Here is a 23,794-nt window from a genome sequence, read left to right on the forward strand (position 1 = left end):
AAGAAAGAAACACATCACAAATCAAACAGGTTTTAATGATTATTCCCTTCACTTTTTTTAAAGCATGTCAGAGGTCTTGGCCACTGATGAGGCTCTCTGTGTGAGCATCAAGGGTTGTCCAGGACAGATCTGAGATCAGACTTGGGGCCGTTAAACAGGACCTAGAGGTACTGGCTGCGAGGTGACAGGTTCCTCCTCAGAGGATGGTTGTTTTGTTGGACTTCTGTAAAGAACTGATAAAAATAGAACCATTGTGGTGACCTTTTGGGGGCTTTGAATGATGCAGTGTTTACATGTCTGCATACAAACTAAGCAATTCAGTAACACTTTTTAAACACATAGCCATGTTGAAGAGGAGAGCATTTATTCACTAAATCTTTTTTCTTTTAGGTTTTACACTGGTGTTTAAATGTGAGCATGTATCTACAGCTCCCATCAAATTGTATTAATTCTGAAAAAACACCTTACCTTCTGATTGTGAGATGATCTAGGAGATAAACCTGCTCCACTGTCTTTCTCAGCTCATCTATGTGTGATCTCTGTGTGTTCATAGCCACACGGTTCTGCTGTTTCATGCCCTTACATTGGGCTTCATCATTGTAAAAACAGAGACCGGAACAATTCTGCAGTTTAAGAACACCATCATGAATCTGAGTTAGACTTTTCTTAGGACTTTCTCAAGAATGATATTTGTGAATGAGGCCCATTGTTTTAATTAGGGACAACGTATGTGGGGGTCATGTTAATGTTGGCAGAACTTTGCAAATCTCCGCTGGTTGCGTCTGGCAGTTGTGGTGGCATTGTAGTACTCATGCAACATGTGTTTGTTTTGTGTTAATAAAAACATGGATATCACAAAGGACATGATGCCATTTTGAATCAAGAAGTTTTTAATATATAACTTTAATCACTGTAATCACTATTGGAAAGTTTTCATATCATTTGATCTCTACCTGCTGTGTCTCCAAACTGGGGGCATGCTGACAGCCGTCTACTGTAGTTAATACATTAAATATTGAAAAGTCCCTCATACAGCTTCATTTCAAATACACAGTGTGATCCAAACTATCCCTTTAAGACTTTGCCAGGAAAAAATAAGATTTAATTTTTCTGATTTCATAGTAGATTTGCTAAGATTAGACACTAAAATCATTAATGTATAAGCTCAGTGTATTGTATTCACTTCTAAATCATTGTTACCTTTATTCCTTTCTTTTCCTGTCTCTATCACTTTATGCCTTTTTTGCCTTTACAAAAAATATCCCAAGCGTATCATCCTCCTTCACTTTGATCTCCTCAGGTATTGTGAAGACCTCCAGCCTGATCAGAGTGAAGCCGGTCTTCTTCAGACTGTCACACACAAGTGCCCCAGTCAGTGGAATCATGGGGATCTTCAACTCACGCCCGGCACAGTAGTAAGTCCCTTCCATGGTTCCAATGAGAAGAAGGTGGCCTCCAGGTTTCAGGAGCCCCTGAATGTTTCCCAGGGCTCTGGTGAAGGCCTCCATGTCAATGCAGGCACCCTCCAGACAGAAGCACGACACCAGGCAGTCGGCCCCCGCTGAGGGAAGAACACCAGAGCCCAGAGGGTGAGGGCTGTGCACATCGACAGGGAGAACGTCTGAGACAACTGCACGGAGCCGAGCAGCTTTCTGTGTCCAGGCTGAGGGCCTAAATGAGACAAAATCACCAAATTAGATACTGATATGGGCCTACACACCCTCTCATCTGAGGGATTATATTTCAGAGCGTCATACTGATTATAGCGTCAGAATCTTTCTACACATCAAATTTGTGTCACATTTTATTTTACAAAAAAAATACAAAATAACTGTACTGTAAATGAAAGTGTAGCCAAGCTAAGTAGATGTTTAAATTGATTCTTAATTTTAAGCTAGTTTTAAATTTTGATGCAAATTTAAACCATCATTTAATAAGCTTTATGAATGAATTCTTGTTGGTGCAATCCAGCCTAAATCTTTTCAGTCACCCACAGACAACATATTCCTCTACTGTGACAATTTTTACGCCTTTAATTGATAGCTCTGATTAACATATTGTTTTTAAATGTGTAGATAGCAGATATGTCGTATCACTTTAGTTTACATTACAGTTCTGTTGTAATGTGTCCCTTATTACCCTCTAATAATATCTAATAAGGGTCTAATAAAGAGTATAAATGCTGTCAAATAAAGAAGATATTTCTAGTTTTGTCATTATTTGATTCAAAGTTTGGTTTGTTACGTCTTATTAGTGTACTGTAAAAGAAAGAGCAACCTAAATTTGATCTCTGGATACCTTTACCTACACACATCCATTAAAACGTAATAAACACAAGAAAAGACTGAATGAATGAATATCACATCATGGATTGTAACTCTTTACACATGAGGCAAGATCAGTTATTATTGCTGTGTCCATACTCTCTTCCTTCCAGCTTGCAGACATGCTGTATAAATGGTGTCCAGTCCACTCCACAGTCTCCCTCGTCCTGCAGCCATTTCTTCAACTCCTCCCGGTTGACCTCCAGGAAGTCTGTGAGGATCACTCTGTTGAAGATCTCACAGGCGCTGAACACCTGGTACAGGGTGGGACCAGAACCGATGTCCACCAGCAGGTCCCCACTTATGTCACCTGGGAGAAATGGAAAAGAGCAGGTGAGACTCTACTAACTATTGAATTAATGTAGCCTAAACCTTCCATTCCAATATTTTAAAGCACTGGTTCCCAACCTGGGTGTCCCGACCACCACTAGGGGTTGCCAGAGCTTCACAGGGGGGTTCGTGAAGCTTTCTAGATTTCAAGGGGTTTAAGAAAATTTTCTTAAAATTAATTTCTGTGATGAAAACTGAATAAAATTGTTAATTTAATGTTCATATTATTATTTAACACAAACAGCATTTGTCAGCTTCTCTGTTGGCAAAGAGGTGTTAAAGTTTGTATTGATAGTCTATGTGGTTTCAACACAGACTTGGTTTACCACACACACTGTGGGGCCCCAGAGCCGTGAGCCTGCCATGCATTTCTTTAGTGTGGACAGTATCTAACATGCACTATCATTTTGTAGAGGTTTTTGTTAAGAGGTTTGCTCTGTTGTCTCACCTTCAGTGAAAGCCCTGTGCAGACATGCCAGTTTCCACGGCACGATGACGTCCTGTGGAGGCGTGTAGAAATACTGCAGGTAAGCTCTAGGGTCAAAGCTCTTGTAGTAGGCTGCCATGGCTGCCACTCCATCCTCTCCACTTTTCTCAGCCATCGTCACTCTTTGACTGTGTGTCCCGCACCTGAGCCTGCCCTCAGTGCTCACTCTTTATAAACCCTGCGAACAATGGATCCTTCACAGAGGGGCCTCACTGGTTGGGTCCCACCTTAAATTCTACTTAAATAAAGTTTATGTAAAGGGTACATCACCTGTACAGTTTACAAGATGATAACAGAATGCTAAGTACACAGTGTTACATACACAATAAAAGTGCACACACTTGAAGACAGACAGACAGACAGACAGACAGACACAAACACACATTCATTATCATACACAGTATTAATAATATATATATTTTTAAAAACCGAGATCTTAAAACTATAATAGGGTTGGGTTAGCCACTCGTCAGTAGAAGGAAGAATCAGTGATTTGGGTTTCTCAGCTGGTAAAATTAGAAGAGATCATAGTGAACAGAGAAAACACATGTCTTTGGATTTGGCTTTGGCTTGGATTTGCACATATCAATAGAGTTTGCATTTCGGCTGTGCAGTGGCAGTTTGGTCCAGAGCAGTGGGGCTCGGTGGGCGTAGGCTCGACCACCAAAAAGAGTTCTTATGAAAGTGAGGAACAGTTAAGTAGTCTCCATCGAGGGAACCTAAGGGATATAAGAAGCTGAATTTTGACATTAGCCCTAGCAGGAACTGGTAGCCAGTGCAGAGACATCAGAACTGGAGTTATGTGGTTGAACACTTTTGGATCTTTTCCGGCGCTTAAAAGTCAGGAAAATAGCCACGTCCGATGGTGGGGATTGGCCATGAGAGAACAATCTGCTTGCTGGTGCCCTGTTCGCTTGTCATGCCCTTGAGCAACTGAGGCGAGGCTACATCCTGGAGGCTGCCGGGGGGCTTTGAGTTAGTTCTCGGACCGATTCATGCAACCAGTGGGTATCAGTGGGGAGGCATTATCTTCTTTCCTGTGATGAGGATGCTGCCGTTTGTAAAACAACAGTAGTCTATTGTATTTAAGGTCACTCTCTGGGATGTAACACCCTATATGCAAGTGATGTGATTAAAATAGATGAAGGCAAATAAGCCACATGTAAACCAAAGTTGATAAAGTGAACTAAAACTAAACTAAAAACTAACCCTAACCCTTACATTTTAGTTAAATGAAATAAAATAAATAAAAACTAGACTTTTGACAAAAACAAAAACTAATTGAAACAATATAGTGTACTTATGAAACTAACCAAAATCACGATCTGTCTTTAGTGTGTCAGTTTGCTCAAATGTATAATAAAAACAAAACTAACAAACAAACAAAAACAACTATGAGGAGGCACTGGTGTCTACATGACTGGGTCAGTTGTGTTTGTATTGTAATACCTATTCTGAACTTCTGAAATCTTACCCCTGACAAATGCCCCATATATTATAATTAAAAAAAGAAAAAATAAAGAAAAACTAAAACCAATACTGAAACTAAACAATAAAAACCAAACTGAAAAGAGCAAGCCCACTCTTAAAACTCACTGAAACTAAACTGAAAGAAAACAAAAATTAAACATGAATTAAAAATAAAAACTAATAAAACATTTCAAAACCATATTTGATGTAAACATCATGATGATAGATATTTCAGTTTGCTTTTATGACATGTAATGACAGGAACATGGGCATAAATTTTCGTTTTAAAATGTAAATGTACTGCTGAGTCACCACAATGACTGTAACTGTGATTTGTTTTGTTTTTTTACTAACACGGAATTAATCACCCAGTTTCACACCATCTTTCCTCTCATTGCTGACTGTTTCTTGTCAAGAGCTGTCAGCAGTAAAACTGTACAGGTGTGTCACCTCCTGAATAATAACGACACGATAATAATAAACCTTTTATGATTTTTGAATAATTTCCTCTATTGCCACCAGATTTCTACAGTGGTGCACGCATGTAAATATATTATTTTATTTTGATGTTCTGCACACTGTCAGCACTGCGTTTATTAGATAAGATAATTTTTGTTTCATCCATCAAGTGTCCATTAGACTATACTTATTTTTTTATTTGAAATGATACCGTTCTGTGTAATTAAACCAGTTTGAAAGCTTGAAAGTTATTGGTTGAAATATCGAAATATTTCGATACAGGAGCTAAAACAATATGTTATTTTTGTGTTGCTGGATTATTTTTGATTGAATTGTTTAGTTCTGGATTGTGTCTGTGCGAGACAGAAGACAGTGTTCAAATCTTAACCCGTCAGCTGGTTTAAATTTTCAGTCAGGAAGCGAGAAAACCAATGCGGAAGATAATAAACCCTGTTGTACACTTGTGTGCGTGAGTGCGCCGGCGCGTGCGCGCGTAAAGCGCGTAGAAGCGTGGCCACGCTGCCTGCCAGCAGAGAGGGGTTCCCCTTTCCACCAGTGCGCACCGAAAGGAGAGGCTAACGGAGGCTGTTTAATGTGTCAAAACTCGGACAACAATAAACGAGGAAGTGGCACAAAGGATCGGCTGACCACCTAAACTCAAAACTGCGTTTCTGAAAGTGAAATGACCAGATTTTGAAGGTTAAACTGCTGCGGCTTGTGCGCTTCTTTCGTCGTGCGCCCTCACGACGGATTTTGGTATCCAATGCCCAAAGAGTGCAGAAGAAAGACCTCCAAGGACTTCGGGCTTCCTGGGATAAACGAGGGGTCGCGTTTAGAGCGAAGGACAGCCGGGAAGTCACCCCAGATTTGCGATGATCTCCTTCAGAAAGCCGCTCAAATCGCCCCGTCGTCCACAACCCGACCAGCGCCGACTGTGATGGATACGCGCCGGGTACCGCAGGTCACCATCACCCCGGAGGGAGGCGGCTCCTCCCGGGAGATGCAACAGGAGGACTGGGATGATGTGGTGGACGGTCCCCTGCGCAGGAAACTGTCCAACTCGTCCATCTCCTCCACGGGGTCCTCTGCTGTGGAGTCCGAGGATGACTTACTCAGCGACAACGAGAGCAAAAGCAAAGGCATCATCACTCTGGAGCATCTGGGGGACGCTGGAGAGGTGAGTAAACTGATGTATTAAATACTATAAAATCCTATTAAAGTGCAGCTAATGATTGTTGTAATTACTGATTCATCTGTTAACCAGTTTCTTGATTAATCGATAAGTGTTTTTTTCCATAAAATGTCAGGAAATGGTGTCAAATGTTGATCACTGCTCGCCAAAGCGACGTCTTCAAACGTCTCATTTTGTCCACGACCCAAAGATATTCAGTTTACTCACATAGAGGACTAATGAAATCAGAAAATATTCACATTTGAGATGCAGAAATTGAGAATTCTGACATTTTTCCTTTGAAAAATTACTCAGAACGATTGATCAGTTGTCAAAATAGTAGACCACTAATTGATTGATTGACTAATCATTGCAGCTCTAAAGTGGCTGAGTTTTCATTGGTCACTGGCAGGTTTTCCAGGGATTTAACAGCAAACAACTGCAGTGTAGTTTATGGTTTATCCCATTTACATAGTGTATGAAACAATTAAAATCACTCTCTGTATAAATTCTCTATAATGCATGACTAAATCAACTACAGCTAAAGTGATCCCGGGGCAAAACCATCTCAAATTACCATCCTTGACCTCCTTTGTATCTCCTCATATCAGTATCCTCTGTAATTATCCAGTTACAGTAAAGAGCTGATGTTTTGAAAACAAGAAACTGTGAAGCACAGCAGCACATAAACAGTGTCAGCACACTACTTCCTCACAGAAGACCTCTGGGATCTCTCTGACTGCAGAGAGAGGAGGCAGTTACATTTGTTTAAAGTTTGTTTAGTTGATTCTTGAAGTCCCATAAACACCTCTTATAAGTGAGTTCTGCAGCTAAAGAAAATCTCATGGGAAATCAGTTACTTCTACTTTTTTTTTTGGTGTCTGTTCTGTGTTTATCAGTGTCGGTTTGAGATATGGGAAATTTCAGTTGTGAGATGTACCAGTCATCAGAGTCACACTGCTTTTCTCTTTTTGTTAAAGATCATCTTTAGTAGAAGTGACCATTTTTTCCTTCCGTATATTGACTAAACTTTGCTTACCACAATAATGATATTACTAAATAAATGACTAAGTCTTGCTGATGGTGTAACTAAAGTGTTTACTGTGAAAAAATATAATTCTACAATAAAACACTACCCTTTTGAATGGAGTTTGGTTTGTAATGAGACCTGCACCCTTGGTTTCAGGGCTAATACATTCAGGTTCAGATTGATGCATACAGTAAACTCTCACCAGATCTGTCAGTACAAATACCAGTATTTTTGGCAGTTTTAGGGCATTTTCCAATACTGGTATCAGTATTGGAACAACCTTATAAAAAGTAAGATTAAATACCTTTTAGATCCCTGCCAGTGAGCGCAGGGTAATCTTCAGGAAATGTGATTGTCCCCATTGAAATCACATTATCTCTTCTTATGTTTAATAGCTTATCAAAACCTCTCACATCACCTTAATGATCTCAGGTGCTGTTTATGATCTTCAAACAACACAAAGAAGCTCCTAAGAGCTAGATAATCTTTGTGTGGTCGGCTGTTAACTGCTAATTATCTTAAAGGCTACGTCTTTTTTTTCCATGAGTAGGGCTGCACAGTTAATCAAAATATTACGGGAAATGCAATATGGCCAAGTGCAATATCCAAATCGCAGAAGCTGCAGTTTCTTGATAAAGGAAAAATGTGTGACAAAACAGGATTATAATGAAGTTCTGTGGTGCTGCAGAGATGCCCTGGCTTGTAAATCTTCTCCAGATGCAGCATGTGTGTTGGTACAGACCCAAACTAATGTCACGTCATCATGATTTTAATAGTTTATTTTAGTGAAAATGAAAATTGTGATGCAAAAATGATCATTCCCACTAATCACGAATCATACTGCAAAAGCAGTATGTGCCAAAATCATTGTAATCTGATTTTTTTTACCCTATCATGCAACCGTTGTTGTCAGATATCATTTTATTTACTGCCATCATCATTTTCCTACAGACTACTAAGTCAACAACTCATGCACATGTTACACACATTAATAATGATAAAAGTACATCTGTTCCACCCTAAATGTCAGATCAACAAAGTCATTAAGTCCTGACCTATTACACTGTGCGCCTCTCCTTCATTACACACACCAGTGGTGAAGGATCGGCATTTACTTCAATACATGCTGAGGGTGGCAATTTGTTTGCCTTTGACATTCTTGGCTGATAAAGCTTCACTCGTGGCTGACAAGTCTTGGTCTTATTAAACATGCTTGGGTGTGCGTTCAAATAGTGGTGTTTTTACACCGTTAGGCAGCACAAACTCATATTCTACATTTAGATTTGAACAGAACAACATATATTTTTGCAGCTGTGGAGCTTTAACTCTGCGTGTGATTTGTAGGGAAGTTTGGTGTTATCATAACAAGTGAGTCACCTCTTGGTTTCTCCAGTTAATCTGCTTTTTGTCTCCACTCTTGCCACATTATACTCAGAGGTTCATTGTGTGTGTGTGTTTTTATGGTGCGGCCTCTTCTCTCTACCTTCTCCATACAAGGCCGGTAGCTGTCACTTTCTTTTAAACAGACTGACTACACATTGCCTGTTAAGCCTTGGTGTTTGTGAGTGAGAGTGAGAGAGAGAGAGAGTGCGAGATATTTTCCAGTATTCTTTGAATGTAACATTGTTCCATGAAATCAGGCTCTCCCAAATAAAAAGTCAATTCTAGCTCTTTATTGGCTCCTCAAAGCACCGTAAGTCAAAATGGAAATATGTTGGTCGTGTCACCTTTGAAAATAGACACTTTTATGCTTCTGCCCCTTCAGCCCACACATCAGCCCACACACACACACACACACACACACACACAAACACAAACACACACACACACACTCAGAGTACAGCACAGGCTAACATGTCATTGTGTAACAGTGTTTTTTTTTTTGTGGCCAGTAGCTAATTTGAGTCCTGGCCTTTGACATTTAACAAAGAAGCACTTCAGGAAGTCAGAAACACTTGTTTATCAGCACTTAGCTTTTGAGTTCACATTAATACATGTATAATTAAACAGATTAATTCCTATTACTGCACAGCAAAGTGCGTTTTAATGAGGAGAGAACACACAAGACAGGCAGACAAACAAGCAAGAGGATGAACTTGATCAAACTCGCAGTGGTTCACATCCCGTTACACATAGATGACAGTACACAGGTTCACATGGAAGGTATGAGTGATGATGGTCGGCCAACAAAACCTGGCAGGGTGAGTCACATCATCGTCTCACTGATGATCTCATCAGTCCCTGGAAACGCATCAGTGGAATTTGGTGAAGTTGGCTTTCAGTGGCCAGTGTTTCGATCGATTTCTCAGACTATTCAGATCACCGTGGTGTAATGTCAGTGTGTCACACACACAACAGTCTGGTGTTACAAAGGAAACGTGTGTCTGACAGAGCAGACAACAAGTGTGGAGGGCGCTGAGCAAACCAAGCAGAAAGCAAACGAATCCTAGAAATACAATCCTCTTCATTTGTGACAACTTTGCTTTGTTTAAACAGTCATGGGAAATTACCATTTACATTTACTCAACTTCTGTATTTAACAAACCCCCCCCCCCCCCCCCGCCATTTCTTTATATGTTTATATGAAACCTAACTATGTTTTCTTTATGTAAAACAAAATATGACATGTGCTTACGTAGGTTTGAACCATCCAATTCCAACCAATAATATCATGACACCCACTCATCAATCCATCTTCAACTTTTAGCAGCACAGTGCAAAGAGTCATTAGTTATCTAGCTAGCAGCAGCATGGTTTGTCAAGTAATGACATGCCCAGGAGGAGTTTCAGATAAGATTTTCTGTCATTTAAGATGGTGAAACATGTTCACATTTAAAGACGTTGTAGACTGAGGAAAATTAGGTAAATGTTTATAGCAGGATGCCTCAGAGTTAATACAGAGCGTAAAACTAACTTTTACTTTTCCTTCCCAGAGCTCACGAGCAAGACCACTAACATCGCTAACAGATGTGTCAGCAGACTTATTTTGTTTATCTGCCTTGTGAGCGTAGGCATTAGCCGATGCCGATGATCTCAAAATGCTCAGCAATTGGCCTGATTAATCAACCAATAGATTGACCGGTCTTCATTAAGCACACCTGTTTTTAGCTTCAGACTAGACCCCATACGCTGCCTGCTGGATTTAAATACCTAAACTGAACTTAACTGAGTATTTATCTATATATCTAACTAGCTAACCAACTTTATACTTTTACTCCCTACATTTCAACACAAATATCTATACTATCTACTCCTTACATTTTCAAAATAGGCTTGTTATATTAGTTTTAATATTGATTAGTTTTAGTTGTGTCGTTGTGCACTGCCTTTGCAACATCAAGACTGATTTCAACCTAAATGGTCGGGGCAGTAACACATACAGGTGATGGACTGGTGTATCTATCAGTGCATATTACACATGACAGCTGTAACAAAACAAAAACAACATAACAACACTAAAAAGATGCAGCAAGATGAAAACCGAAGTAAAAGATGTAACAAGATGGAAAAGACGAGACGAAAATAAGTAACAAGACTAGAAACAAGGTAACAAGACGAAAAAGATGTAACAGGACAAAGGGAACTTCATTACAATTGTGGCACAAAGGCCATTCTTCTGCAGAATGTCTACTTTTAGTTTTGATACTCCCACTTTAGTAGAACTTGAATGCAGGACTTTAACTTGTATTTGGGTATTTCTACCTTGCTGTTTTGGTACTTTTACTTAAGTAAAGGATCTTCCACTACTGTATAAAAGGAGTTTTCAATGCATTGTGCTTTGTAAGTAAAAGGAGTGTTATTGTGTTATCAGTGCAAACTCTTGTGGTTTCTGTCATCAAGGCTGGCTGTGACAGCATAGAGTGAACAACATGAAGTTTCAAAGACAGACTATGTGTAAAATATAAATATTGTCCATAGAGCTTGGTCATTATGTTTACAGCAAAACCCAGAGTTCACATCTAAGCTTCCATACCCTCTCAGTCTGTGGAAAAGACATTACACCACATGACACCACTTTGTTTCAGTCAAAATGCAGTCAACCAGCAACATCCTGAAAATATATCTATCTATATTTTTTGCATTAGATAACAGTAAAGTTAAAGTTGACAGTAATAAACCAAATGCCTGTGGAAGTCTTAACACTTCCACGGTGTGATATTATCAGTAAACAAGTGGCACTGCAGCCAGTGAAGCATATCACCTGACATTTAAGAGGGACTTGGCTGGCTGCTGCGGAGTTCTGCTATTAGTGAGGACGGTGAGCTGAGAGACACTGAAGCGTGAGCTGAGTGTTTGACTAACATGAGAGTCCCTGTTTCATTTCCTGTTTCAATCTCAACACAGAGTAAAATGACCTCTCCAAAGCCTAAAGCTAGGATATAAGAACATGTTTTGCTTTTCCTTTCCAACACCTGGGAGTTTGAGTATGTTCCTTTAATTATATTTGAGAGGATTTCATGGAAACACACTGTAATCCTCACAGTGTTTTTTGAGATATGGACAGTTTTCTGGGAGAGAATTAAACAGGCATTTTCCCAAAGTGTGAAGCACTACTGTGTCTCTGTGAAATATGCAAGCTGTCACTGTGTTGTTTTTCTGTGTGTGTATGTGTGTGCGCACATAGTGAGAGACTGTGAAAGAGAAGGAGAAAGTGAGGATGGTGGGAGGAGAGTCCTTAGACAAACAGCCATGAAGAAAAAAAAAGAAATTCTGCCAAGACAAGATAATTCATTCGACAGCCATGTTTTTTTTTCCTTCTTTGTTCAGGATTCAATGCATTCTTTGATGTGTTCATCTGATTGGCCAAATGGTGTGAACACAAGTATCCAGGGCTCCATCTGAGAGGTCAAATGTTCACATGCTGCATGTGTTAAGAATGCCACTTTGAGTAAATTGTCCCACTGGTTAATAAACCTGTGACAACACTGGTGTTACCGGTTACCCTGGACATTTTACAAGAAAAGGTATGAGTGATGAAACTCAATATCTGTAACATTAGAGCGCTTACTTTGCTCTTTAAGATTAGATCGTTAGATCTTCCCCTCGTCAACAAAACAAATGCTCAGAGGGTTCATTCAGTAGTAGGTTTCGAGTTGCCACGTCTCTCACACATACCCCGTACTGACTCCAACAACTGTAGGTGACAGACAGACAGACAAGTAACGTTAATCTGTAACTGCACCCCAGGTCTAAGCTGAACTTCATCCACTGCAGAATTTTTAAAAAATGCTAAAAAGTGTCAAGAGGTTGAGATAGCGGGACGGGTTGGGGGAGCACAGAACAACCACTGCAGAGGGTGTGGCCACATGGTTATGTAGTAGGTGATGAGACACCAGACCAGAGAGACAGAATGACCACTGCTCAGTGTAGCAGTAATAAGAGCTAGCAGTAAGAGCTGGGTGGCTGCTGTCAGACTCTCTGTCTGCAGAGAAACACTGGAGACAGACAGAGTAATCTAGAGCTTTGACGGTCACTAGAAGCCCATATGTTGCCCTCTTTGAGAAAGTTTCTGCATAGCTAGCCAAGCTAATGCTAGCAGCTCAGCTGAGGCGAGGCTTTCTGGCGTGTGTGTGTCTGCGGGAAAATGTCAATACGTAGCCGTAACCCTGTTGTTGCAGTCTGATGGAGCTTCCACTGCCGTCAAGAGCATCAAAAGTTAAAAATGCTAAGTAGAGGGCTAGCAAAAAGTAGTATAAACTTCTGTGGATGATGAATTTCAATCAGCCTATGAAAATTATGATTTAAGATTAACCCCAAACAATCATCTGTATCACAGCATTGGCCTTGCAAATTTCATGATTTTTATAAATTTATCAAGAAATATTAACACAGGGATTGATGTGTTTCATCAAAATACAGTAATATAATTTAATTTTACAGCTCAACAAACATGTTTATGTGTGCAGTATGTGCATGGTTTACCCAAGTTAGCCATATTTTAGCACCAGCTAACAGCTTCATGGTACTGCATTGAACAACAGAATATTTGACAATGCTGGGGCTCCGAATAAATGCCCTATACATATATATGTATAATATTCCAATAATGATGAAAACAGTGTTAGTTAAGAGGCCAGCAGGAAGGCCGGTGTCACCCTTGATTATTTGGTGTTAAAGCTTGAGGTTTTAAAAGAAAAGTTGATCCAATGAATCCTACTTGAATATTAAAGCAATATAACCAGAAAATGTCTTAAGCTGCACATTCATGTGCCTGATGTCAAATAGTAGATTTAGACCTGTCTGTGAATCAAAGTTGCAAGCCCATCACTACACCAGGCTAGAGATGCTGAGTAGAGATGTTGAGTGCAGATATGAGTTTCCACAGAAATGGCATTTAACTGACCTAGATCAGAGGCTTCACGCAGTGGAAAACCAAAGACCTGGCATCAGATTTACTGGTTAGAACTGCTTATGTGATCAGATTTATGTTTAGACAGTGTAGGCCAGAGTGGACCAAGGGTCAATGACCTCACAGCACATCTTCCTGTTATCAGATCATTGATATGAACAAAGACACAGATAGGCAAAAAAAAATTTGTCAGTGCTTTGTGTTGTCTTGTTTTCCAGAGCAAGCCGTGGTGGAAGCTGAAGACGATTGTACAGTGGCCCTTCAGTGCCACTCAGAGGAGAAAACTCAACTGGGTTCAGCTGGCAGGTCATAAAGGTACCTGACCTGTTCACATCATATTACATACTGTCTGTAGATCCCTGCCTGAGAAATCTGATGTCCTGTTCTGCTGCCCACCTCCCATGTCAGGATTTGGTGCGCTGTCTTTGACATTTCTTTTTGGTACTGCTCTGTCATTTTTGTTGTGTTGTTCAAATTGTCGGACAGATTTATCGAGCAAGAAGGATGGAGGCTTAGAGGTCAGGCACAATCGCTACTAACACTTTTAGCACAGCAGATGCTGTCTGTCATGGATGATAGAATTTCCTTTGATGCCTGAAATCCGAAGTCTTTGCCTTTATCTCCTCTCAGGCAACTTCAAAGCAGCAGATGAGGGCAACATCCTGAAGAAGTTCTCGGAAAACGAGGTGCAGTGTTTCGAGAAGCTGCGGGATGACGCGCTGCTCCCGTTTGTGCCCGGTTACCATGGAGTTGTGGAAAAAGATGGAGAGTCTTTCCTTCATATGACTGACCTGCTGGCAAACTTTGATCTTCCCAATGTCATGGACTGCAAGATGGGAGTGAGGTAATGAAGCAAGCTGTTCATTTAAAGCCACTGGAAACCTAAATCCATAAAAACTTTATAACTATGTAGAGTTAGAGTCTCAGGTACATGGAAGTAAGCTTCTAGATGTATTAGAAATTAGTTTTATTCCAAATTTGAAATGTTGTCATTTAAGTTTTTGTACATTTTCCTGAAATTGGGTTTGAACTAGACACTCCCACAAATTATGCAATTAATTTCACCAACCGATCATAAAAAAAATCCACAACGTCAGTTGTCCCACACAAACAGGTGCAACAAAACCCCTCTGCTCCCACTTAATCTGCCTCTTTGAATCTGAGCCAACACATCAACGGAAAAACAGTCATATCACTTCAGACTCCTTTGACAAAACCTGTAATTTTACCTCATGAGCACAGGAGTTGAATAATCAGTAGAAGTAGAATAATTAGTGGACAGGGACACCATTACCTCACCCATTGGTTTGTGGATTACTGTTTTGGAGCCTTGAGTTTGCCCTTATGGGGGTTGTTTTTTGTAACCAGTGCATGCACAGTACTGTTGAGAGCAGGTGGGTGATGTACTGCAACTTGGGCGGTGCTTGGTTTTGGCTTGTCCATTCAGCAGGACATAATGGCAGCATGCTTGGTCGTGATCTTTCTTGTATTGTATTACATGTTTATGAAAAAATTTTAAGTGAGAAATAGGCAATGTAGTAACAATCTTGATGAGTATTTGATTAGTACTGTCTAGTTTGACAGTTTGATCTGAGTTTCAGGAACCTGGTGTGTTGAGCTGGACGTTAGTGATGTTCCTGGCGACTAATTTCCCTGTTGAGTGAATGCAAATTTGAACTTAGACTAGTCGACTAGTCTTTGAATTTGTAGCCGTTAATCACAGTCTACAATCGCCAAATTGTATTTCAAATGCTGCTGAAATGTGTGGCTCTTTTGCAATATGGACATTGCACATTCATTTACAAAACATGACAACAACTCACTAAATGCCTCAACTTTTCAGACCGAAAAGGTTCACAGTGTTTTGCAGGTTAATGTCGGTTTCTGTGCTTAATGTGGTCACATGTTGCTCCAGTCAAGTGGTTATATACCAGTTTATTATGTCACAGCCTACATTCGACCTAATTTTCATTATCTATATTAAAACACTGCCAAACCACGCTGGTTTTGCAAACTGTCATCTGTTCCACTTTGCTGATAAAAACATCTGGGGTAGGATGGACCACTGGAGCATTCACGCTGGGCAGGAGGGGCTGCCGTCTGATGGCACTGCAGCCCCGATTAGTGGCAGGCAGCTGCATAACATCTTAGAGGCAACAGTTAACTGACTCTGTGCATGAATAAAACTTTGATACATAGTTTAAGCGACTAGTATTTCTAGTGTTGACTAGTGAAGGTGGCGTTTAATCGTATAGTCAACTAATCGAGTACATCCCTACTCACTGGGAATGACTTGTCAGTCACAAGGTAGCCCAACCCTGAAGCATACTCTGCTTTACTGTGTATTTTACTCAAAACAGGACCATAATTTACATTTTCATATAAGACTCAATGCAATTGGACTTGGCCATTAGAAAGAATGCAGGTTAAACTCCGACCACTTATTCTACTCTTTATAGTTGTTGGTCCACTGTTGCATTGATGTGCAGCAATTCACGTTAGTTTAGATCCTAACTTACCTGTTAAAACGCCGAAGTCACACAACAACACAAAAAACAAACCTATCTACTCTCTCTCTTCTATGATGTAAAATTGCTGGGGGTTTTTTTTTCAAATATGTCTAGTGGCTGCAGTTCCCCTGCCAGACAAAGGCTGTCTGACAGCAAAGTAAAGCAGAAAATATTCTTAATATAGCATACATTATGTTGATGTTTTTAGGTGGACTTCTTCTTTAGGTGGGTAAATACATTTTCCAGCCCTCTTCTACAGCAGTAGATGCTTAGCTTCCATGCTAGTGCTCCTGAGGGAGATGTGGTCTAAACACCAAAATAGGTGTTTTTTAAACTAGGTTTTCTAATAGTTATGAACCTTTATTTTCGCTCAGATCTTTGTGCTTAATGACACACTCAGCTTTGATATTATACATGCATTTTTTTTATTTTAAGCTAAATTTACATTCCTTTCCTTACATATAATTGTGTAAAAGAAAAAAAAAAAGCTGTTTGTTTCCGCTACACTAATTGGCAGAAATGATAATGTCAGATCCTTTATGTGTTTGATGTTTATATTAATGCTCATGTTCTGTGGAAATGAATTAATGAGACATGTGCAGACTGGTGACAGTACGTGATGCCTGAAGCATTTTTGCTCTACAAGGGAACACCTGTTGTAACTGCAGGCTATATGCTTGGCTTCCTGCCACAGCGGGCGGGGTGCCTCACTGTATCATGTGCACAGACATACACACACACACACACACACGCACACACACATGCGCATACACAAACTCAGGCACACACACAACACACATACATATATGCATGAATGCACACTTGAATGTATACATGCACATGTTGGTGCATGCAAAGACATGCAGCACAGACATGATCTCCTCTGAGAGCTTTACTTCCGGTTCAATAAGAAAATACACACAAACACACACACACACACACACACACAGAATCACATGTGCACTAAACTTACATACACACATATGAAGACACACGAACAAATCTTTTTATTGTCTGTTAAATGTCTGCATGTGTCTGTATTTCTGAGACTACACACAAACACAGACATACACACATTCGCGCACTCAGGGTGTCCCTGGAGACTCCCCTTTGTCAAAAACACTCTCAACCACAAAGTTGCAAAACCGCTAACTTGCACAAACACACTCACACTCTGTGCTGGAGTCTCCTCTCAGCTTCCCTCTTCAGCACAGAGGAAGTGAAGCTCACAAACTGAAACTGAAATTCACATCTGTGTGCACATTACTGTCTGTATGAATACAAGTGTGAATGTGCTACTGTTCTGTCCACCAGCAGAATTTAATACTCACACAGTGTGTTGCTCTCAGCTGTGCTGCTCAGTAATGACCTTTAATGCACTGCTCATCCGTTTCTGCATTAGAAAAGAGCTGATCTCTTGCTTTTAGTGCAGTGAAAGAAAAATGAGAAGAGTCTTTTGTAGCAGAAAGTCTTTTGTAAGTTGTTGCTATAAGGTTTTTATATTGATAACGGGGTATTTATAATTTATATATATAAGGGTATTTTTATTCAATAAAAATATACTGACGTTGGCTTCATAAACTGAACAGTGTTCTTTTGTTAACTATGTAGTGTGTGTTACCCACAGTAGAGGCGGATTGGCATGCCACCAGTTTGGAGAAGCAGAGTTAGTGCACGCACAGAAGCAATTCAATGTACTGTTATAGACAAAATACCTTTTTTTGCTGACCCTGTCCACAGAAATACGTTGCTTAGCTTCTGTGCTGATGGTGCTCCTCTCTGCTTCTCCCAGCTGCAGGGATCCTAACCAGCATCTACTGTAAATGATACACTGTCTATCAATAAGTACCTTACTCAACCCCACATCTAAAAACCTGACTTATCCCTTTAATAAATAAGGGTGTGAATGCAGGACAAACCCTGAAAGTAAACCACAGTACTATTTATTTACATGCAGATAAATATTACTGTGTCAACATACAGCTGAAGGATTTATTCCTGCCACTGTTTCAGGACATACTTGGAGGAGGAGCTCGTCCGGGCGCGGGAACGGCCCAAGCCGAGGGAGGACCTGTACAAGAAAATGGTGGAGGTGGACAGCGAGGGCCCGACTCCTCAGGAGCATTCCCAGCGAGGCGTCACCAAGCCTCGCTACATGCAGTGGAGGGAGACGATGAGCTCCACCCACACCCTGGGCTTCAGGATAGAAGGGATCAAGGTAGAGGGAGTGATACTCCACATAGATGTTACTAACATGTCATTAAAGCTGCTATACTTAATATTTATATAATAACCACCATGGGTCAAATTACTGTGTAATATGAATATATTAATAATAAAAATGTCTGCTTCCTCTACAATATAAGGGGATTAAATGGCCATTGGAGCACCTGTGCTCAAAGGACCAAGAAAGTACTACAATATGACAATATTTTATTGATTCCAGGGGGTAATTGTTCATTGTGTGTGTCGCCATATTGCCATAAAGTCAGGTGTGTTTATGTTGGAGAACTCGGGCTAGATCTAGCTTTAGTTTCTGACTTGGAATTCCTCCTTCAATGACCATTTCATTGCAGTTTTTTTTCAGAGTACAATGGATTGCAGCATAAAACACAGCTAGAAAGGAGAGCGAATGTTGGACTTTGTTGGTCTATCAGGCGGCCAGAAACACAACTCTAGATAAGTGGTAATGTTGCTTTGTGTGTGGTTCATGTGTAAATAGGCAGTTGTTTGCTTACAAGTTCACCATATCATCAGGTGATGTTGAAAATGTCAAAGTGGCCAAGTAAACATAAATTCAGTCACTTGTGCTGCAGAATCACAAAATACTTGATGAAATATAACATAATGAAAAGTAATTTCACATCTCAAGTAAATGACTTGGTTCAAAGTCATTTTATTGTGTGATATTGTCATTCAGGCTGGGTGGCACAGTGGTGTAGTGGCTAACACTGTTCCAGTCCTCAAGTCGGTTGGGGGGCTGGGAATCTGTGGCTCCGGCAGAGCCTTTCTATGGAGAGTTTGCATGTTCTTCTCATGTCCGTGTGGGTTCTCTCCAGGAACTCCACCTTCCTTCCACAGTCCAAAGACATGCAGCATAATCAGTTAATTGATAACCCTAGATTGTCCGTAGGTGTGAGCGTGGGTGTTTGTTTGTCTCTATGTGTCAGCGCTGAGATGAACTGGCGACTTGGCTTCAGCCCCCCCGCGACCCGTTAAGGATACGTGGTTTTGGACAATGGATGGATGCCATTCACACCTTTTCTTCTCTTTCAGAAATGTGACGGTACATGTCGAACTGACTTCAAGAAAACCAGATCGAAGCAGGACGTCATCCAGGTGTTCAAGGACTTTGTTGAAGGGAATGTCGGCATCATAGTACGTAGCACTGATGAGTCATCTTCTGCACAAACACAACAACATGCAATATATTCATGCATGTAAGGATACAACGGATTACTATGCATATAAAGAGAAATCTTATGGGGATTATTGCAGACTACGCCAACTACAAACACACCACTTGGTTAAGGTCTCTTGTCTGTGTTGAAATGGATAAATGCAAACTGTTTCGTATACTCAGTCCTTACATTGGAAAAAGAGATGAGGCTTTCTAATGATGAATGTGAACAGCCTTGAAGTGTTTGAACTGTGAGAGCAACCCGTAAATCAAACTCCATCACATAAAGTAAATATTCACACTGTAATACTGTTGAGTTTTGTATAATGGTTGGAGGTTCCCAAATAAACACGTCAGCACCTGGTTATGTTGCAGCTGAAGCTTATACTGTACGCATTATGATTAAAATACATTGTATATTAAATCACAGGCTTCAGCTATTATTAATATTTTACATCACTGTCACTGTTTTTTCTTTAAATGCAGAAGTCTTACCTGAGCAGACTGACAGAGATCCAGCAGGCCCTGAAGATGTCAGAGTTCTTCAAGCGACACGAGGTGATGGCTGATCTAGAGACGTGTGACAAATTAAAGGAAATGAGCACATAAGGTGTCTAAGTAAAGCGTTGCACTTGAAGGGCTGAACACCATTTTTTCAAAAGATATTCTCATGTTTTGTGTTTTGGTGATGAGGTAGAGAGCGCTGTCTAACACATAGGTCAAAAATCTGTCAAATGTGTTGTGATCTGGTGACTACGAAGGTCATATCAGTTTCACACTCATCAAACCATTCAACGGCCCCTCCTGCCCTGTATGGCAATGATTCCTAAATTTCTTTGACCTCCCAGCTGCTGTTCCAAATGAGCCCCTTTGAATTGATTTTAAAGGGATAGTTCACCCAAAAATTAAAATTCAGTCATTATCTACTCATCCTCATGCAGACTGAAAGTCGAGATAAGTTTTTCTAATCCACAGAACACTGCTGGAGTTTCACAGGAAAACAACGTTGTAGATCCTTAGCTTGGAGTCATGTTCACATGTACGTACACATTGTCTGAACTGGGTGTGTGTGGTAAGATAGCGTGTATGCACAAGTGAACGGCATGCTGGGGCTTTAGGTGTCTTGGATTACACCAAACAAGCAGTATGGAGGCATGTTTATTCACCTTCACTGTTTGGGAGATTCTGCAGTAGTGTTTCTCTGTGAAACTCCAGCAAAACTAAACCGGACTTTCGATCTGCATGAGGATGAGTGGATAATGACTGAATTCTCATTTTTGGGTGAACCGTCCCTTTAAACTGGATGCTCTATAACATTATGAATTGTGCAACAGTGATTTTGTTAGCTTACAATTAAGTTTTTATATAATTAAACTGTCAGTGTTTAGGTCAAATTAGTATTACCACTAACTGGTTGAAGGTAGACATTTCAAATTTGTCCTTTACTTTAAGCAAATTATTTTATTATTATCATTTATCCTTTACTTTTCATTAAGTATTTCAACACTTTATCCATTATTTTAAGCAAAGCTAAAGTTAAGTATTTCAACCATTTATCCATTATATAACTATCTCAATTGTTTATCCAGTATTTCTATCTATTTCACTTTATCCTCTATTTTTACCTGAACTGTTTATAATCCTCTGTTAGCTTGTTTCCAACAATATTATTTAGAATTACAGCTGACTCAATATAAGATGTAATTTCTGTTTTTTTTCAATCAGTTGAGCTACAATGTTTCCATCTACCCCCTGCTTAAGTACCCCTTAGCTACAAGCATCCCTGGTTGGGAATCACAGCTGTGTGGAAGCATCTGCATGCATTACTGATTATTCATGTATTTCCTTTAATTTGTCACCCACCTGTATTTATGGATTGATGGATGAGTAAAAGCAAAAAAAAAAAATGCAAAAGCTAATATGTAACCTTCATTGTTTGCCGTAGGTCATTGGCAGCTCTCTGCTCTTCATCCATGATCACACAGGCAATGCCCAGGTCTGGATTATTGACTTTGGCAAGACCACAGCGTTACCAGAGGGCCAGACGCTGAGCCATGACATTCCCTGGCAGGAGGGCAACCGGGAGGACGGCTACCTGTGGGGGCTGGAGAACCTCATCCACACACTGGAGTCTGTGAGCAGTGAAGGGACTGATGAAGAAATGTTTAGCTCAGTTACCAAAGAAAACAGCCAAACTACAGACGTAGATGGTCAGTGACCTTCAACTTGTCAATGGGAGACAGGAAGTTGAAGTGTTTTAATGGACACCACAGAGAGTCTCTGAGGGAGGTTTCGGTGCTTTATGAGTTGAGTGTATACAAAGCCACTGACAAAAAAAAAGACACGATGGACATTGATCAGAGAGGAGCAGACACGTCGTCACTAGTTACTGAATGATTGAGCAAATGAACTGACACTAATTCAACTTCCTACAAAACGAACAGAAGTGAAAGTGTAGGCTTTTCAGTTTCAGGGGTCAGATGTGAAGGAAAAAAAGCTTTTAAAATACAAATTAAAACAAGGAGAAAATGATTGAATCACAAGTCAGAAACTCTGTAAGTAATATTAAAGGAGAAATCCTGTGCAGTATGAAACTGACTGGGTCACAGACCTCATAGTTATATGACTACAACACAACACATTGTCAGTATAATATTTCATACTGTATAGTGATTATATATGTGTCGCTGTTCTGACAACAATTTTATTTCTCTCACTTTCTTTTGTTGTTGTAATCAAACTTTAATTTAAACTTAAACGTTCAAATTAAACTTTAATTATTTTAATTTCTGGTGCTGTTGCAAACCTTGTTGGATATTGATGCAGCAATGTTTGTTCCAGCACATTCTTTGGTCCTGGTCTGAGATGTTCTGCAAATAAAAAGAATGAAAACAAACACACATACATATGAGGAATTAAAAAGGGGGAAATACTGTTGCATTTTGATTTCCATAGTAGAGCACTGTTACAATACTTTAAAGGGATAGTTTGGATTTTTTGAAGTGGACTTGTACTGTGTGATGCTCATTGATAGTCAGTGTATTACCCGCAGTAGATGGCGGTTGACACGCTCCCAGTTTGGAGAGGCAACAGCAGTACAGGTGTAGGAAGCTAAGCAAATTACTGCAGTGGACAGACTCAGCAGCAAAATGTATTTTAGCCATTTTAAAAAAGGCCCACATAAAAGCATCAATATTAGTTTCAATGTACGTTATATTTAGAATTTTTTCACTGCTTTTCCTTGCTGTACAACAGCTTTTTATAATGGAAAACCTCTGTTGTGTATGCCAAATATCACCTTTTCCAAACCAACCATGGGCAGAATCGGTCATTTTACCTCACAGAACACAGGAGTTGGTCTACTCACTGCCTCGAGCGAAAGATTAGCAACTCCTGTGTTCTGCAGGGTAAAATGACTGATTTCAATTTTGGTTGAAAGGCAAGAGCAATATTTGGCTCATGTAACGACGGTTTCCTGTTTGAAAAAGCTGTCTGAGAGCTGGTGGAAATATTCTAAATATAATGTCCACTTATAATAAGGTGGCTAAAATATGTTTCACTGCTGACCCTGTCCCCAGCAGTTCATTGCTTAGCTTCCTACACCAGTACTGCTGCTGCTTCTCTAAACTGGGATGTGATGACCGTCACCTACCATGGCTGATGAACTGACTAGTACCTCATACAACCGCACTTCAAAAAATCCAAACTCTCCCTTTAATATGTTAGGCAGGAGTTTTCACTCATTTTCATTTTGTATCGTGGAGACATAACTTTGTGTAACTGATCAAACTTACACGAATACGATCAATATATGTTGATTTATTTGGGGCACAGTTAGGTTAGATGAACATGTGTAAAGACAGTATATTGCATAGAATGAATTTTTGGTTGAGGCAGGACGACCTCGGCTACAAAAAGAATGTGGGGAAAAAAAAAAACCCTCAACAACTTTTCAGGGAGTGTGAAATAAAATGCACCAGGCCATTAAAAATAAACACTGTGAGCAATATGAGGATGATTTTTTTTCTTCTGTGAAAGAAATCAGTATTTCTAAATGACACAAATCTCTTGCTAAAAAGTCTTTAGAAAACTATATGAGCCTTTTGGTGAGTTACCTTTTCTGAAAGCTTTTCAAAAGGAGTGTTGAACAACTGAAATAAACACTCATTAATATCAGCAGGCCTGAGCACAAAAACATAGAACCCTCATATAAATGTAACCATTCATTCAACATATCAAAAAATAAACTATCGGCATGTTTAGG

At 39.9% G+C, this 23,794-nt stretch overlaps 2 protein-coding genes across 2 annotated transcripts; one reads left to right on the top strand and one right to left on the bottom strand.

Annotated features, from left to right (window-relative positions):
* Window positions 1-872: 872 nt before the first annotated feature.
* On the bottom strand, window positions 873-3,336 carry LOC146310770 (phenylethanolamine N-methyltransferase-like). The gene is made up of 3 exons (XM_084742592.1): window positions 3,103-3,336; window positions 2,424-2,634; window positions 873-1,671 (listed from the first exon to the last, which is right to left on the bottom strand). The coding sequence occupies exons 1-3, from the start codon at window positions 3,254-3,256 to the stop codon at window positions 1,233-1,235; spliced, it is 804 nt and encodes a 267-aa protein (XP_084598718.1). The 5' UTR covers window positions 3,257-3,336; the 3' UTR covers window positions 873-1,232.
* Window positions 3,337-5,576: 2,240 nt separating this feature from the next.
* Window positions 5,577-23,489, top strand: itpka (inositol-trisphosphate 3-kinase A). The gene is made up of 7 exons (XM_084741786.1): window positions 5,577-6,247; window positions 13,839-13,935; window positions 14,251-14,464; window positions 18,144-18,348; window positions 19,407-19,508; window positions 20,017-20,088; window positions 21,476-23,489. The coding sequence occupies exons 1-7, from the start codon at window positions 5,834-5,836 to the stop codon at window positions 21,746-21,748; spliced, it is 1,377 nt and encodes a 458-aa protein (XP_084597912.1). The 5' UTR covers window positions 5,577-5,833; the 3' UTR covers window positions 21,749-23,489.
* Window positions 23,490-23,794: the final 305 nt, after the last annotated feature.

The sequence above is a fragment of the Lutjanus erythropterus genome, chromosome 18 (genome assembly GCF_056507025.1).
Source record: "Lutjanus erythropterus isolate fLutEry1 chromosome 18, fLutEry1.hap2, whole genome shotgun sequence".
Taxonomy (NCBI): domain Eukaryota; kingdom Metazoa; phylum Chordata; class Actinopteri; order Lutjaniformes; family Lutjanidae; genus Lutjanus; species Lutjanus erythropterus.

Coding starts and splice junctions, on each gene's coding strand:
- LOC146310770 (XM_084742592.1), bottom strand. CDS start 3,256: ATGGCTGAGAAAAGTGGAGAGGATGGAGTGGCAGCCATGGCAGCCTAC. Junction 2,635..3,102: donor GCACAGGGCTTTCACTGAAG/GTGAGACAACAG, acceptor CATTTCTCCCAG/GTGACATAAGTGGGGACCTG. Junction 1,672..2,423: donor TGCAAGCTGGAAGGAAGAGA/GTATGGACACAG, acceptor TGTCTCATTTAG/GCCCTCAGCCTGGACACAGA.
- itpka (XM_084741786.1), top strand. CDS start 5,834: ATGCCCAAAGAGTGCAGAAGAAAGACCTCCAAGGACTTCGGGCTTCCT. Junction 6,248..13,838: donor ATCTGGGGGACGCTGGAGAG/GTGAGTAAACTG, acceptor CTTGTTTTCCAG/AGCAAGCCGTGGTGGAAGCT. Junction 20,089..21,475: donor AGTTCTTCAAGCGACACGAG/GTGATGGCTGAT, acceptor TGTTTGCCGTAG/GTCATTGGCAGCTCTCTGCT.